The 16,470-nt window shown below is 45.1% G+C and overlaps 1 protein-coding gene across 1 annotated transcript in view; it reads right to left on the bottom strand.

The window, feature by feature from the left end:
- LOC117746821 (probable G-protein coupled receptor 158) overlaps positions 1 to 13,424 on the bottom strand; it is a 52,549-nt gene extending 39,125 nt beyond the window's left edge. Inside the window, exons 1-2 of the mRNA XM_034556132.1 lie at positions 12,568 to 13,424; positions 3,025 to 3,130 (exon numbers count right to left, since the gene is read on the bottom strand). Of these exons, the coding sequence (XP_034412023.1) occupies positions 3,025 to 3,130; positions 12,568 to 13,424 (963 nt within the window). The remainder of the gene's footprint in view (positions 1 to 3,024; positions 3,131 to 12,567) is intronic.
- Positions 13,425 to 16,470: the final 3,046 nt, after the last annotated feature.

Here is a 16,470-nt window from a genome sequence, read left to right as displayed (position 1 = left end):
GTAAGCTGCTTCCTCTACGACTGACGATCCATAATGCATGAAGTCTTGTATTTGGTTTGTGGTGACACATCTTACCTTCCTCCACAGCCTTGTTGTATCCGGGCAGACCAAAAATAAATTGCCAAGAAGAAGATGTAAAAGAAGAAGAAGCTCATGTAGCTGAGCAAAAGGATGCTCATATGTAGCATTTTAAACCAACATGGATAAATAAATGGTTACTTTGGTGTTTTGTGACCATTATTTATTGGAACCAGCTAACTTTAACTTTTTTTAAATTTTCTTAGCTAACCTAAGTTACCTTAAGAACCTAAAGATTCAGTAATTGTTATTGTTTATATTAACAATGTCAATGTGTACTGTCTCAAGGGACCCAAAGATAATTATCCAACTCAAATGTTGCTGCTTTTGTAGCTGCTTTTGTAGAGTAATGTATTGAAAGTGTTTTTTTAACTAGTAAAACAAGATATAAACAGTGTATAGTTCCCTTTAAAATAGCTGAATTAATTTCATTAGCCCTCGATGGACTGGCGGCTTGTCCAGGGTGTCCCCTGCCTTCGCCCTATGTCAGCTGGGATAGGCTCCAGCGCCCCCGCGACCCTAATGAGGATAAGCGGTATTGAAAATGGATGGATGGATGGAATTTCATTAGCGTTAGTAATGGTTTTGACTGACTACAAGTGAAGGTGGCTTTGCAGCCATTTTGCCACAAGTTTGTTGACACAAGTAGTTCTTTGGCAGGTTGGGAGATATTGTATCTGTTGGAAATGTAATTTTAATGCGTTCCGTTTGAACTAGAAAGTGGGAATTTAGGAGTTCCGAGTTGAAAATCTGAACTTGAATGCAACCTGAAGTCAGATTTCCAACATAGAAAGTCTGATGAACCCTGACCAACCCTGACCTGAAAATCCAAAATGGCTGCTCCATGCATCAACAGTATAAAACATGTAATATATTGTTTATTAGAACTTCTTTATTTGTGTCTCACTAAATCAGTTTTACAGTTAGTACTGTCCAACTTCTAACTGTGGACATGTTTCTACGGTGAAGTGCTGACAAGGGCTAACATGACTGGAGCAAAGCCCATCAAGTGTTTCAAATAGTTGTACTGGAACGGGTACGGGTCAACTTGAGTGTGACCTCTAGCTAATGCTCGCGGTTGAATGTAGTGGAGCTAATAGTGAGCCGAACTGAAAGAGTAAATATTCAACTTACATTTGTCATGTGGTCAGAGACACGACTCCAGATAAAGAGTTTTTTTTCTGGTTGTTAAGTTGCCCCCAAGTTGCCCCCAAGTGGCCAAAAAACAAGAATATAAAAAGTGCATGTTTGAGTGCTAATAAGTATTCTCGCTATCTCTTACTTGTGATTAAAAATGTGTCCCATTCAAGTTACAGTGCCAGACCTTACTGAACCTCATCAGGTTTCACTAATCCTTTACAACAAAGATGCAGACTAAACAAAGTGGAAAAACTAAAGACTTAACATAAAGGTTGTTCAGTTACAAATGAATATATCTTAGTAACGAATTGTACCATTGTGGTAATACTCTGCTCTGTCACATTACTCTAGAGTCTGTCTCTGTATTATCTTTCTCTCTGAGACAGGGCCTTAGGGTGTGTTTGTTCTCATTCGGGAAAGCAATGAGCCTCACACTGACTTTCCACAGCCCATTTCCCCAAAAAATGTATATTGCGAGACTTCGAAATTAACTGCTTTTTAATAGGGACTTTGGGACAAAAAACAATTCTTACTCTGTCTGTGATGACAAGCAAAAACAAGTTTCTTGTCTTTTTATTTAAGTTGTTCTAGTATTGTGTGCAGTGCACTGGGATGGGATACCATTTCCAACTCATGTTTTCCTGAAAGCTTTGACTTCACTGTTCTGAGACTTTGAATTGAACAAGAAAAATTTAGGTGAAGTCTCAAAAGTACTTCAACATGTGGGTGTTGCACTGGCAGAACTACAGCAATACACAATTGATCACATCAAGTAGGACTGCATAACAAGAGAGAATATTTATAGATTATTACAACTTGTAAGCAGTTTAAATGTTTGCACAGAGAGTAGTAGGATAAATGTTTGCTCACACACACACACACACACACACACACACTCACCCCCCCCCCCCTCCCCCCGCCCACACACACACACACATATCATTATCATATCATTCTATAATCTGTGCCACTGAGATTTTATCAGACAGCAGCCATGAGAGAGTTGCTTATGCCAATGGAACAATGCAGAGGAAACAGATCTAGACAACCATGGAGATAGGTATGTTTCCTCTGTAGTTTCCCCCCATGACAAACAGAGAGCAGTTAAGGCACACAGACAAAGAGCATGGTCAATTATTCACCACATCTTGCAGCAATCCATTACACTGTATTTATTATACATCATATGGCCAGCGACATGCCACGCAAGCCTGAGCAGCTACTTTGCCCTGGTGGAGTATGAGAGGCTTCATGCAATACATCACATAACACTAACGCATTGGTACTGACATGAGCGAGGCAACGAAAGCACAGCCGAGCCCGCACACTGACAAAGACACACACACAAACCGCACACAGGAGCTGTAATAGATAGAAACATGATGTATGGCTGCTGCCAGTTCCATCACAGCAGTCACACGGGTTCACGCCCTATACCATGGAGAAGACACTCTCACACACATATTACCATCACCAACCCTCATCACAAACAAGCACACTGCAGCACACTTTAGCCATGCTAGCATTGTGGCTCCTTCAATGTATTGTCAGCCTGTCAGTCATTACACCGCTGTTTATACATACCCTCAAATATTAATTGGCTTGCCATGGAATTTGCATTTATGATCCCCAGAGGATAAAACAACGAAACTGATGACCCCTTGGCTTTACTTCTTTTCTTTTTTTGTGGTGTATGGTTGAACATATGGTTGAATGTAACAGTGAAATACATTAACTTCACTTCCAGCACACCAGCATGACAAAGTAGGCAAGCGACAATAGACTGTTATTTCTGAGCAAACTCACTTCCATGCTAGTGAGATTACAGCGATGAGTCCCAGCGAACCAGCCACTGTTGGAGCACTGGTCAATGTCCACGTTCTGCAGGTTCACATCCACACGAACCACACCCCTGCCAGAGAGAAAGAATGTAGGAAAGAGGGAGGAAATAAGGAGAATGGGAAAAATTGATGAGTAGAGTTAGAGGAAATAGGCACAAAATTCCAAAATAAATCCAGAAAGAAGCCGGTGCAAAGATAGAGAGAAGATATAGTGGAATCACAAACATGTTATGAAAGAGAAGAGGATGGAAATGATAAGGAGGCGAAATTAAATGAGGGTGCGGACAGAATTAAACAAAGTAAACATCTTAATGACACAATTATTAGATTGGGTTAATGATAACAAATAATACGAAATAAACCATAATAATGAGACATGGGAAATGTAATATGGAAGTTAGAGAAAAAACAGGAGAGGGAAAGACACAATAGTGTGAGGTTAAGCAAATCAGTGTGATAGCGGAGGGAGGAGGAGACGGAGGCAGAGAAAACCAGAATGAAAGAGAAGAAAATTATAAAGAACAGGAAGAGTGGCGCTCATGGGAAGAAAGGTCAATGGTGGACGAAGCAGGGAAAGGAAGGGTGGTAATAGAGAGGAATTAATTAAATCGATTGAAGTGGGAAATTAGGTAAGATGGATGGAGGTAAAACAGAGAGGACATAAATGTAAAGAAAAAGAAAACAGAAGCAATGTTGAAATTTCAATAAACACTTGCACAACAACATTATGCTTCCCAATGGCAGACATTAGAAATGCACTTGTATTGTTTTGGTGCACAAAGGACACACTGATACCAATTGGCATCTCCAGCTTTCCCCTAGCTTGTATGAAAAAAAAAAACTGTTCCAATAAAAAAGATTAATAGATTTTTTTTTACATTGTATCCCATCTCTTCATTTTTAAACCTCCTTTAACACCATACTCTGAACAACATTACTGATTTTACACAATAAGATTGATCAAGTCCTCACTAAAAAATGTTGGGTGTTGTTAATGTTGTTAGGTTGTGAATTTGGGGCGATCTGTAACGACCGTTACCCAAGGAGCTGTCTCTGGAGCTGTCCTCATATTTGCGCCAGCTGGCGAAATTAGAGGCCAAGCTGTTTTCAGTGAAGGGGCTCTGATAAACCCACCGAACACTACCTCCCAATACCAAACGGGTACCGACTAACTGGTGAGCATTGAGCAGCTATAGGGCCAGATATTTTACTCAGGAGTCTGTGGAGACCAAAACATAGCTAAAAGGAAAGTGAATATTGAACTTACATGCACTGCAGTTGACCAGAAACACGACTACAAATGAATGATATTGTTGCTCTCAACTGGATGTCCTGGACTGTTAGATACAGAAAAGTGTTTCTGCTTTTTAACCTCCACATAACACAAAAGCAAGGAAGGGGTAGTTGCAGGGCTTTTGTGTTAGACTGCTTATTTTAGCTTGGTGTTATTTATTAACTGGCAACTGAGTGTAATTTCCCTTAAACAGCTTACAGCTAACAAAGTAAATAGTCATCAGGGACTATTTTCATCCACAGATAAATTCACATTCAGTGTATATTACAGTAATGTGTGTTCTCATTATTATTATATTATTGAAATGAAGGAACAAGTTACCCGCTGTGACAATGTGTCTCATTTATTTACTTGTAATAGTTTTTGGAAAACGATTGGAGCTCCAAAGCTTTATCAGGCTCTTTGGATACACAGGCAATGAAGAATCAATTCACTGCTGGTTTGTGTGATTTCAAGGGATTTGTTAACAAGAGGCATATTTTGACATATTCTTGATTTAGTTAGTTATGTTTCTTAATATCTGAGGCCAGTGCAAATAGTTCCAGAAGTAGCTTGTCCTTGTTTTGTGTTTCAATGTAAACTTTTGAAGACAGTAGTTAGATGTGCAGTGTGTTCTCTACTGTTCAGCAACACTGCAGACTTGTGGTGTTTTCCCACCAAAGGTGAGAAAGATTCTCCTGTTTCCTCTCTGCTTGGAGACCCAAATATGTCTGCAGGACGTTGGAACAGTTCAAGACTCGTAGACTGCCGGCCCGCGTAGCTGCGAGCCATCGCAGATCCATACTGGGAAGTGAATACGTTTAAATACTGCTCAGGGATGTGACTGCAATACAGCGATAGAGGAAAGCTACCTAGGACTTAAACAGTGGAGCTAAGTTCACTTAAGATGTTGCTATTGTAATCAAACTACTGTGAATAGCCACGCCCAGTTCATCTCGCTCTCTCTCGCTCTCTCTCTCTCTCTCTTCAATAGGCTTTATTGGCATGAATGTTGCAACAACAATATTGCCAAAGCACAAGACATAGCAACACAAAAAATATACAATTCATACGGATAATAATAATAACTGACAGAAAATATACAATTCATACGGATGATAATAATAATAATAATAATATGACAGAAATAATTACATTGAAAGAAAATACATTTGTGTTTCTTGGGACACAATAAAGTGTGTGTGTGTGTGTGTGTGTGTGTGTGTGTGTGTGTGTGTCGCTCACTCACTGTCCTGTGCTTGGTCAGGATCTGTCTCTGCTTCTTACCCCTGACAGAAAAGAGATATTCTGCCAATTCATAATCTATTTTTAGGGCCAGATAACATTCTAATCTTTGACTTTCAGTTTCTTTTTTCCAATGTTCCAAATATGTTTCTTTGCATCTTTTCATTGAACGTTGAGGATCGTTCTGCAGAATTTTGCATGTAGGGCTTCTGTGGGGTGTTTGTCCCATCTAGTGTAGCTATGGTGACTGAGTGGACCCCAAACTTCACTACCTTACAGCGCAATGGGCTTGATCACATTATCAAAAATCTTACACCAGATTTTGATTGGAATTTGGATATTATAACATTTTTCTTTTAATTGCATAGAGGGCTCTTCTGGCCTTTTCTTTTAGTGCATTCACTGCCAGACTGAAACTCCCTGAGGCTGTAATAGTCAGACCCAGATAGGTGTAACTCATGGTGTGTTCTATGGTGGTACTTCCTAGAGTAAAATGATGTTTGTTTTCCTGACATCTTGGCCTTTTTTGGAAGATCATGATGTTTGTGTTCTTTAGATTTACTGCTAGGGCCCAGTTCTGACAGTAGTCCTCCAGGAGGTCTAGCTGTTGTTGGAGTCCCTGCTCTGTGGGAGACAACAGAACCAGGTCATCTGCATAGAACAGAGACTTCACCTCTCTGTCTCTCTCTCTCTCTCTTACACACACATACCCACATGAAAAACATGCTTTGTCTTCTTTGATTTACATTCTCCTACCCATTTCCTCCACCATTGTACAAGCTGAACATTCCCATTCACTCTCTCATCTTTCTCTCTCTCCCCTCTCTCATTTGGTGGATGGGTCTGACACCCGTTACTTCCACCTGCCTGCTGGGTAGTGGAACAAACAAGCATGGAGGCAAACGTGTTGCTTAGTGACACAACGTTTTGAGCTTTACAAATCAAAACTTGTTGCAGCTCACGGATTGTAGCCACCTTGCCTGGACAAGGGAAACCGGGGCACCCTCCCGGAGCCAGACCCAGGAGGGGAGCTCGTCGGCGAGCGTCTGGTGGCCGGGCTTTCGACCATGGGGCCCGATCGGGCTCAGCCCGAAAGAACAACATGGAGCAGCAGTCACCCTGTGGACCCACCACCCGCAGGGAGAATTATCGGGGTCGGGTGCTATGTAGACCGGGCGGCGGGCCAGGCGGGAGACCTGGGCGGGCCGATCGCCGGCAGCATAGACTAGCTCTAGGGACGTGGAACGTCACCTCACTAGCGGGGAAAGAGCCGGAGCTGGTGCAGGAGGTGGAGCGGTACCAGCTAGATATAGTTGGGCTCACCTCCACGCACAGCATGGGCTCTGGAACCAAGCTCCTGGAGAAGGGTTGGACTTTGTCCTTTTCTGGAGTTGCCCAGGGTGAGAGGCGCCGGGCGGGAGTGGGGATACTCACGAGCCCCCGGCTGAGCGCCGCTGTGTTGGAGTTATCCCCGGGGAACGAGAGGGTCGCCTCCCTGCGCCTACGGATTGCGGGGAGTAAGGCTCTGACTGTTGTTTGTGCTTATGCACCGAACAGCATTTCGGAGTATCCGGCCTTCTTGGAGTCGGTGGGAGGGGTCCTGGAAAGGGCGCCACCTGTCGACTCCATAGTTCTCCTGGGAGACTTCAACGCTCACGTGGGCAATGACAGAGAAACCTGGCGTGGCGTGATTGGGAGGAACGGCTTGCCCGATCTGAACCCGAATGGTGTTTTGTTGTTGGACTTCTGTGCTAGCCACAGTTTGTCCATAACGAACACCATGTTCGAACATAAGGTGGCTCATAAGTGTACCTGGTACCAGAACACCTTAGGCCGGAGATCAATGATCGACTTTGTAATCGTATCATCTGATCTGCGGCCGTATGTCTTGGACACTCGGGTGAAGAGAGGAGCAGAGCTGTCAACTGATCACCACCTGGTGGTGAGTTGGATCAGATGGCGGGGGACTCGGCTAGAGAGACCTGGCAAGCCCAAACGTGTAGTGAGGGTGAACTGGGAACGTCTGGCAGAGGATCCTGTCCGGGAGGTCTTCAACTCCCACCTCCGGAAGAACTTCTCACAAATCCCGAGGGAGGCTGGGGACATGGAATCCGAGTGGACCTTGTTCAAAGCCTCTATTGTGGACGCGGCTGCTCGGGGCTGTGGCCGGAAGGTCATCGGTGCCTGTCGTGGCGGCAACCCTAGAACCCGGTGGTGGACACCGGGGGTGAGGGTAGCCGTCAAACTGAAGAAGGAGGCCTTTCGGGCCTGGCTGGCCCAGGGGTTTCCTGAAGCAGCTGACGGGTACCGGCGGGCCAAAAGGGCTGCAGCGACGATGGTCGCGGAGGCTAAAACTCGGGCATGGAAGGAGTTCGGGGAGGCCATGGAGAAGGACTTCCGGTTGGCCTCAAGGAAGTTCTGGCAAACCATCCGACGGCTCAGGAAGGGAAAGCAGGGTCTACCCCAGGCTGTTCTCAGCAGGGGGGGGAACTGCTGACCCGGACTGGGGACATCGTCGGGCGGTGGAAAGAGCACTTTGAGGAACTCCTAAACCCGGCCAACATGTCCCCCGGAGAGGGGGCAGCGCCGGAAGACTTTGGGGTGGATTCACCCATATCCCTGGCAGAGGTCGCTAAGGTAGTCAAAAAGCTCCTTGGTGGCAAGGCGCCAGGGGTGGATGAGATCCGCCCTGAGATGCTGAAAGCGCTGGACATTGTTGGGCTGTCTTGGTTGACACGCCTTTTCAGTGTCGCATGGGGGTCGGGAACAGTGCCCATGGACTGGCAGACCGGGGTGGTGGTTCCCATCTTTAAGAAGGGGGACCGGAGAGTGTGCTCGAACTATCGTGGTATCACACTGCTCAGCCTCCCGGGAAAAGCTTATGCCAGGGTGCTGGAGAGGAGGCTCTGACCGCTTGTCGAACCTCAGATTCAGGACGAACAGTGCGGATTCCGTCCCGGTCGTGGAACAGTGGACCAGCTCTTTACCCTCGCAAGATTACTGGAGGGGTCCTGGGAGTTTGCCCAACCAGTTTACATGTGCTTTGTAGACCTGGAGAAGGCTTTCGACCGAGTCCCTCGGGGGTTTTTGTGGGGGGTGCTGCGGGAGTATGGGATGCCGGACCCGTTGGCACGGGCCATCCGGTCTCTGTACGCCTGCAGTAGGAGCTGTGTTCGTCTCCTCGGTAGTAAGTCAGACACGTTCCCGGTGGGTGTTGGCCTCCGCCAGGGCTGCCCTTTATCACCGGTCCTGTTCGTGACCTTCATGGACAGGATATCTAGGCGCAGCCAGGGGGCGGAGAGGATCCGGTTCGGGAGTCTCGGGATCGCCTCTCTGCTGTTTGCGGATGATGTGGTCCTGTTTGCCTCCTCGGACCGTGACCTCCAGCATTCACTGGGGCGTTTTGCAGCCGAGTGCGAAGCGGCAGGGATGAGAGTTAGCACCTCCAAATCTGAGGCCATGGTGCTCTGCCGGAAACCGGCGGATTGCTCCCTCCAGGTGGGGGCAAACTGCCTACCCCAAGCGAAGGAGTTCAAGTATCTCGAGGTCTTGTTCACGAGTGAGGGTAAGGTGGAGCGGGAGATCGATAGGCGGATCGGTGCGGCTGCAGCAGTAAAACAGGCGCTGTACCGGTCCGTCTTAGTGAAGAGGGAGCTGAGCCGGAAGGCAAAGCTCTCCATTTACTGGTCGGTCTACGTTCCAACCCTCACCTATGGTCACGAACTCTGGGTCGTGACCGAAAGAACGAGATCTCGGATACAAGCGGCCGAAATGAGCTTCCTTCGTAGGGTGGCCGGGCTCAGCCTTAGAGATAGGGTAAGGAGCTCGGACATCAGGGGGGAGCTTGGAGTCGAGTCGCTGCTCCTTCGTGTCGAAAGGAGTCAGCTGAGGTGGTTCGGGCATCTAGTTAGGATGCCTCCTGGACGCCTCCCATTAGAGGTTTTCCGGGCACGTCCAACTGGTAGGAGGCCCCGGGGAAGACCGAGGACACGCTGGAGGGATTATATCTCCCGGCTGGCCTTGGAACGCCTCGGGATCCCCCAGAATGAGCTGGAAAGTGCTGCGGGTGAGAGGGAAGCCTGGGTCGGCCTGCTGAACCTGCTGCCACCGCGACCCGACCCCGGATAAGCGGGTGATAATGGATGGATGGACAAATCAAAACTGCATCCGAGCTCAATTCTATTTTTTGTTTGATGTTGTTTTTGAAAAACCTTAAAATAATGTAAGAGGTATTTGTATTGTAGATCTACAAATAAAATCTACGAATAACATATAATTAGTCACTCAGTTTTCTTCCCAAACTGTCCACGGCATTAGCTTCATGTGCTCTGTTTTGTCTGTCCTGTGTCGTCTGACTGGTAGAGGTTGGGTCTTCATAGAGATGGTGTCATTTGTTTCTTGTATTGCTGATACTTGTTAAAGTAGGGATGCACCAATCTGACATTTTAAGTTACCAATATCTAGGTTCTGGGTATCGGTGAGTACCGATCCTTTACCAGTGTTTAATAAGCTGTATGCCTCAGTGGGTGAAAGTGATTGGGAGCATTATGTTATAGGGCAACATCAGGCTTGACTTGAACATTGCTTCCCTGTCTTTGTAAATCAAAAGGTAAAAAACTTATTTATATTTTTTTATGTGACTTTAGTCAAATGTTTTTTATTATTAAAATAATAAATCTTGCACCAGCAACTTGTTCACTTGCCACCCATCAAAGATTTGTCTTTGTGGATAAGTAGCTGGTAGAATTTGAAGTGTAAAATACCTCCAAACAATTGACATGTTTATTATTATCTCCATCAGCTATGCAGTCAGCTTTCTGCCTGTGTATGACATACAAGCACATCTAAAATCAGGCGTACACATAGAATTTAATTCAATCAATCGGGTCCATTGTCAATGATATCCAATCCAGCTATTTGACTCTGTATGGGCCCGATATCTGATGTCAGTAACGGATTAGTCCATCCCTACTTTGAAGCCAGCTGGAAACATATACAAAATCACATCACATCTAATAGTGCTACTGAATGTAAAGGAAACCCTGCTGTGTCTCAAGACAGTCACGTTCCGTCCTTACTTCTGATTTAAATCTGCGTCATGTGCATTTTATTCGGTTTGCAAAAACAACATACGGCTACAACCAGAACTAACTGCGCTAGCCACAGACTGAGTTTTGAGTTTGGCCTTTGAAGGACAGAGAGAATGGAAAAAAAGAGGAGAAAGAGGTTGCTTTGAGGTAGAGAGTAGCAGACATAGTGGAACTGACTCCATCATCTACACTATGGTCTGTTCAGAGCCAACCAGCTTTCTATTTTTAGAAATGTCATCACAGGACTGAGATGATTGGCAGGAGTCACAGAAAGTTGCAGACCACAACCCACTTTATAAGAAGTAGAGTGAGGAGGAAAACAGTATGAATTATTGCAGTACACAGTTCTACTCAATTAGGGAGTGCATCTTTGTATGAGGCACACTCTGGCCTGAAACAACCACTTCATCATGTTCCCTCCTAAAGTGGTACCGTCTGCTGACATCATACCATTTGATGACTAAGTCAAAGACAAACTCAATGTCGACTTACTACAATTTTCTGGGGCTTTCAACTATTTTAAATTGTTCTCATCAGAAGATATAATGTACTGTGATCGATCTGTTGACATGCAAGCTCAGTGGCTGTTATGATTTCATCAATAAAATATTTAGGAATTGTTCTCCCTGTTGGCTTCAAGTTAGGCATAAATGCTCCGGAAAAAGTGCTGTTATCGTTTCCAAGCAATTCATTTTCAATCTGAACTATGAGCCCCCGTGGGCTAAAAGTCTTAAAAGTGACTGAGCAAACTCTGAAAATGCTACACAAAAAAGGGAAAGTACACATGGGATTGGATGCACCAATGCAAGTCGGATATCCAAATGTCTTTTTCTTTCGCAAATCATAATGACTTGTAAAATGTCACTCACTTAAAATCCCTCTTGTCTGAGCTTGAATAGTCAATTGATGAACTGAGTTAATTCACTGAATTATTTTAATGAAACTTAACATCAACAGACACTTAACTGACACAAGCGGATCTTCCATTTCTATCAACTAGACTACACATCCACATTACTGCACGGTGATGGTTACATATTTGGAGACAAATGGCATGTCAGCCAGAAATATGTGGGCTGCGATACAAAATAGAACCGGTACTGTATAAGACTCTATCAATGTATCAATAAGCTAAAATGGAAGAACACGCCGATTCTGATCAAACTGATTCTGTGGTAACTCCACAATTACCATCACTGAAACCGCAGTTCAACTCCAAAAAATATCCAGAGCCGTTCCTGGCCAGATCACAAGCTCCATACCCCAAAAGGGGCCGTCCCTGCAGCACTTTACTCAGGGACACATCAACAAGGTGGATGGATACCTAACAACCTAAGGTCCAAATCACTACACACTGCTGCCCCTCAACAACAAAGCAACATGTATATGTTTTGTCACCCACATTCACTTGTATGTATGAGACCTACATATTCTCTAGTCTCAATTAGGGTGGATTTTACTTAACATTTGCTGGTGTGTGTAGCAGAATAGTGGCTCCAAAAAATGAAGAAAGCGGGGGTTTTTTGTATACACTTAATACAAGCACACAGCTGCACGCGTGTCCCTCCAGCAACAAATGCACTGTGTAAAGCATGCGGTGTTCATTAGGCTGCAGCAGTAGAGATGCACAGCTGCACTTTGACAGGCGAGCATATTAAATGAGAAAGGTCTGTGAAGCCTCTTTTACGCCATCTGTTTCTTACATCAAGGCTGCAGATCATGAGGATCCATATTTACATCCCTCACAGAGCATTATGATGTGGCATATACTTATACTTCTGGTTGACTGAATACCTTAATATGTGTCAAATTAAATTCCATACATTTTAATGCATTTTGAGGACAACAAGTGCTGAAATGTATCAAACACTTTCACAGACACACAAACACCTCCTCTCACCTGAACTCTGGTGCAGAGTTGCTCTTCAGTCCGTAGAAGCCAGCAGACAAGGTGAGCAACCAATAGGGCACAAACGCCCCATGTTCACACTCCAGGTACGGTGCCGACCACTTAATCTGTTTTTTGTCCAGAAGGTAACTTCCATTCTTAGTGCCCGATACCTGTGTCACTCTTCTGTGCATGTGTGGTCTCCTACCGTCCCTGAAGTCATTAAACCAGTCGGACTCCGGGCTCCTGCTCCTCAGGTGACGGTGCGCAGAGCCGGACAAGTCCTGCAGCACCACCTCCTTCTCGGTTCTGGTCGCCTGGAGGAAAACGTCCGGGCCCGGCGTCGGCGCGTCCGCGTGGAATGTCACCACCGCCCTGTGGATTTTGGGGTCGCCCTCGAGGATACTCTGGACCAGTGCGTGGTACCAGTGGATGTCCCTCCGCGAGGTTTGCTCCCGGGACCTGTTGGCCTGCAGGATCATGTTCAGGAAGTTTGTGGCGTGCGCTACCGTGTCCAGGATACTGTGCAGGGAGTAGTGGGAGGCGACGTGGAGGCCGCCTCGCAGGCTGCTCAGCTCGTACCTCCGCGAACAGTTGACCTGCCTCAGCGCGGAGGAGTCTCCGGTGTGCAGGAACGCGGTCACCACCCTCGGGAGGTCCTCCTCAATTTTGTGCGCCACCACCGCGCGTTCGGTGCCCGGTAACGGGTAGTAGGTCGGGTGGTGGGGCGGCTCTCTGTTGATGTTTTGGGTGCTGAAGACCGACGGGTGCTTCTCTTCACGCTCATTATCCGACCACTCCACATAACCGTAGTTTGATCCCAAAACGAGCCCTATGTGCACAAGCAGCGGGACGACCAGGAGAGCCATATGGTTCCGTTTTACAGGCACACAGAATAAACCGTGGGTGCTTAGCAAAGTGTGGTGAGCATAACCAACGCTACTCTCTTTCTTCTACTCCTTCACGGTGTCAGAAACACTTTAGGAAGCACTCGCCAGAGATTGTCCTCAATTTCATATCCCACGAATCAAGCGCAAAAACGATGAAGCCTCTCCACTTCCCGTCCTGTGCTTCTTTTATCCGCGAAAACACTGACTTTTCCTCTCTTCTTGTCCCTTTTTACAGTAGCACGATCTGATCCAAACACACCCCCAGCCTCATAACTCATAAAAAAAAGACACTGCCTCCTCATCAGCCCCGCAATCCATTCATGTGTAGCGACGCTGTGAATGAGCGCTCACGGTCTCTTTTGACTCCTTCTCGGAGAAATCCATGTGAGAGGAGTAGGATGACGAGACACGGACCGAATTGTTCTTGAAGTTCCGTCCCTCCCAATGTAACCCTAATAGGCCACTCATAGTGTCGCCCACCGGTGTGTGTGTGGTTGTTTCTCACCGCCAGTCTGCCGGAGGTGGGCGGAGCGTGGGAAAGACCGGAGCTGTCTGGTGCTGAAAGTAGCAGCCGTCGGAAGAAAAGCGAGGCTGTCAGTGACGAGGACGGAGGAGCAACCTGTCAATTTCATGTGACAGGTTTAGATTATCTAAAGGTGAATACAACTAAATAGTGTGAACATACAAACATGTGTTCATGTTAAACTTCTGAATATACAATATACTTTTCCGTGTGCAGTTTAACGCTCAAAATACCTGCTTCCTAAAAGCATGCATTCATTTTACTTAACTTCACATTTTCCAACAATATTAAGCATTTTAACACAGTACCCATACTCTTGTCATCCTGTTTGTTCTTATTGTAATTTTGAGATATATCAACAGTTTAAGGGGTCTTTTGGAGGGTGGTTCCTTCTCCAAGAGGATTGCTGTACATATTGTAAAGCCCCTTCAGGGTAATTTGTCATTTATCTTTACACACACACACTTATTGTATCACACCTCCCATTTGAAATGTAACTAACAACCCATGCTCTGAACTAAACAAGTGCCAGCAGTTGTAAGTGAACATTCAGAGTAAGCAGTATTTTTGTTTTGAAGTAGAACATAGCAGAATATAGGTTTCTCATAACTTCCATAGTTTGCATATTGGAGTACTAAACTGAATAGTTGCTGAATCTGCTGTTGAGAATACCAGATCTATTTGCTGAGAAACTCATTCTGTCAGCAATGCAGAGGATACATTGTTTTGTCATCGTGTCCTTCGTGACAGGTGAGCAGAATAAAGACGTAAACACAGCAGTGGGCTATATTGTAAATGCAGCCATGTTCAGGAGCCACAAGTCAAAGTATATTACCTCTCAGCTCAGTTGGTATGGAAATGAAAGTGGCAGGATCTGGAGGAGTTGTGTAAAGGATCAGAAATCTAGTTGTCGTTGTTGTTGATAGTTTTGACTCCTGTCTTAAGGCTTTGAGACAATATCACATATTTGTAACGTATCAAAGGTGAAGATGTAACCCTTTCTTTACCATGGGACCTATAGGAACACACAAGAACGAGCACAGAGGCATCCACTTACCTTTGGCCATACATATATAGACATAATACATAAATATAGACATAATACACATGAAGAATATGTGAAAATGTGAACAAGGGAAGATGGCATGTGTGTGTCACCTGCCTCTCTTTCTCATTCACACTAATGAGAGAAGTTGGACATCCCACTTTAAATGCTTCATGTGTTCATCTCTTGTTGATCATAAAACAAACAAACAAACAAACATGAAAGCATTGTTTTTGCTGTAGAGTTGTATGTGTTTATCGGTCAGCTCTGACATTCTCTGATGGGGCTCATCAGACTGTAAATGGGAGTTGCTGTGTACGGCCGGCCAGGGGTGACTCGCGGGCCGTTGCCATGGCAGTGGAAGGTGACGACCGCAGAGATCTCCCCATGCTGCCTGCTGCAGCAGGAGATGAATAAGGTAGCCTGTCTGGCCCTGCAGCATAAGACCTACAGTGTACACCTCTCACATTCACACTCGCACTAATCAATCTGTTCCAAATCAGACTGATATTTGGACATGATAAGGATAAATATTAATAAAGTTATATGGATATCTGGTGAAAGAACAGATAATACTGACAAGGAAGTACTATAAGTCACATAAATCACTAATAACTCTTTCATTTATTTTGGACAAATTGGTTTAAATGACTATGCAGCCTCAGGGTCCCATCAAAAAAGGTGTGTAGGTGGATATGGTGAATTAGGTGGAGGAAAGGAGACAGTACCAAGCAGTGAGAAAGCATCAGAGCAAAGAAGACGAGAGACTGTGCGAAACGATTGCTCCTGCCCCCTCTATTTCTTCTTCATTTACAAGCGGCACTGCCTCCCTTGGCCCAATGAATATTTGATAGGCATTTGCTGCTTCATCTGCATGCTTTACAACTTGAGTCTGTACAACTGCAACAGTGGATGAGAGACTGCTGTACCAGCCGCTCTTTCACCCCCGCTCTCTGTTCTCCCAGAGGTTCCTTTATGCTGGGGTCTGTTTTGCTACCGCAGCTGTATTCAAAATGAAACAAGTAGAGTTGTCTTGTTTCAAAGTTTGTGTTGTAATGAAAATCTTGAGGACATCATAATTCCTTACATGTACATGGATGTGTGGTTTGTACCCTGAATTTAATTGTCATAATGCAACACAGGGTTGCACGAATACATGCTGGTGTTTAATCACTCCTTTTACTGGATGTAAAAGGTTTATTTTCAACCACAGCTCTCCATCTGAGCTAATGGAGAAGCAGTCAACAACATGAACGTGGGATTTATTTTTAAAGCTCCATTTTATATTTAAGGCTCAGCAGAATTCTGAGTCGAATTGGCAAGTTTGGTAGTGGTATAAAACAGAAACAGGTCAAGGTTAAAAGTATAGGAAAATAGCATACATTTCAAAGTAATGATTTTGTTAAATGCCGGTGCTCCGGCTGCCAAGTTATCTGTAGTTGCTTATAATGAAGATT

The sequence above is a fragment of the Cyclopterus lumpus genome, chromosome 17 (assembly GCF_009769545.1).
Source record: "Cyclopterus lumpus isolate fCycLum1 chromosome 17, fCycLum1.pri, whole genome shotgun sequence".
NCBI classification, from domain to species: domain Eukaryota; kingdom Metazoa; phylum Chordata; class Actinopteri; order Perciformes; family Cyclopteridae; genus Cyclopterus; species Cyclopterus lumpus.
Note: the sequence above shows the minus strand (reverse complement) of the source record. Positions and strands in the feature narration are given on the sequence as shown.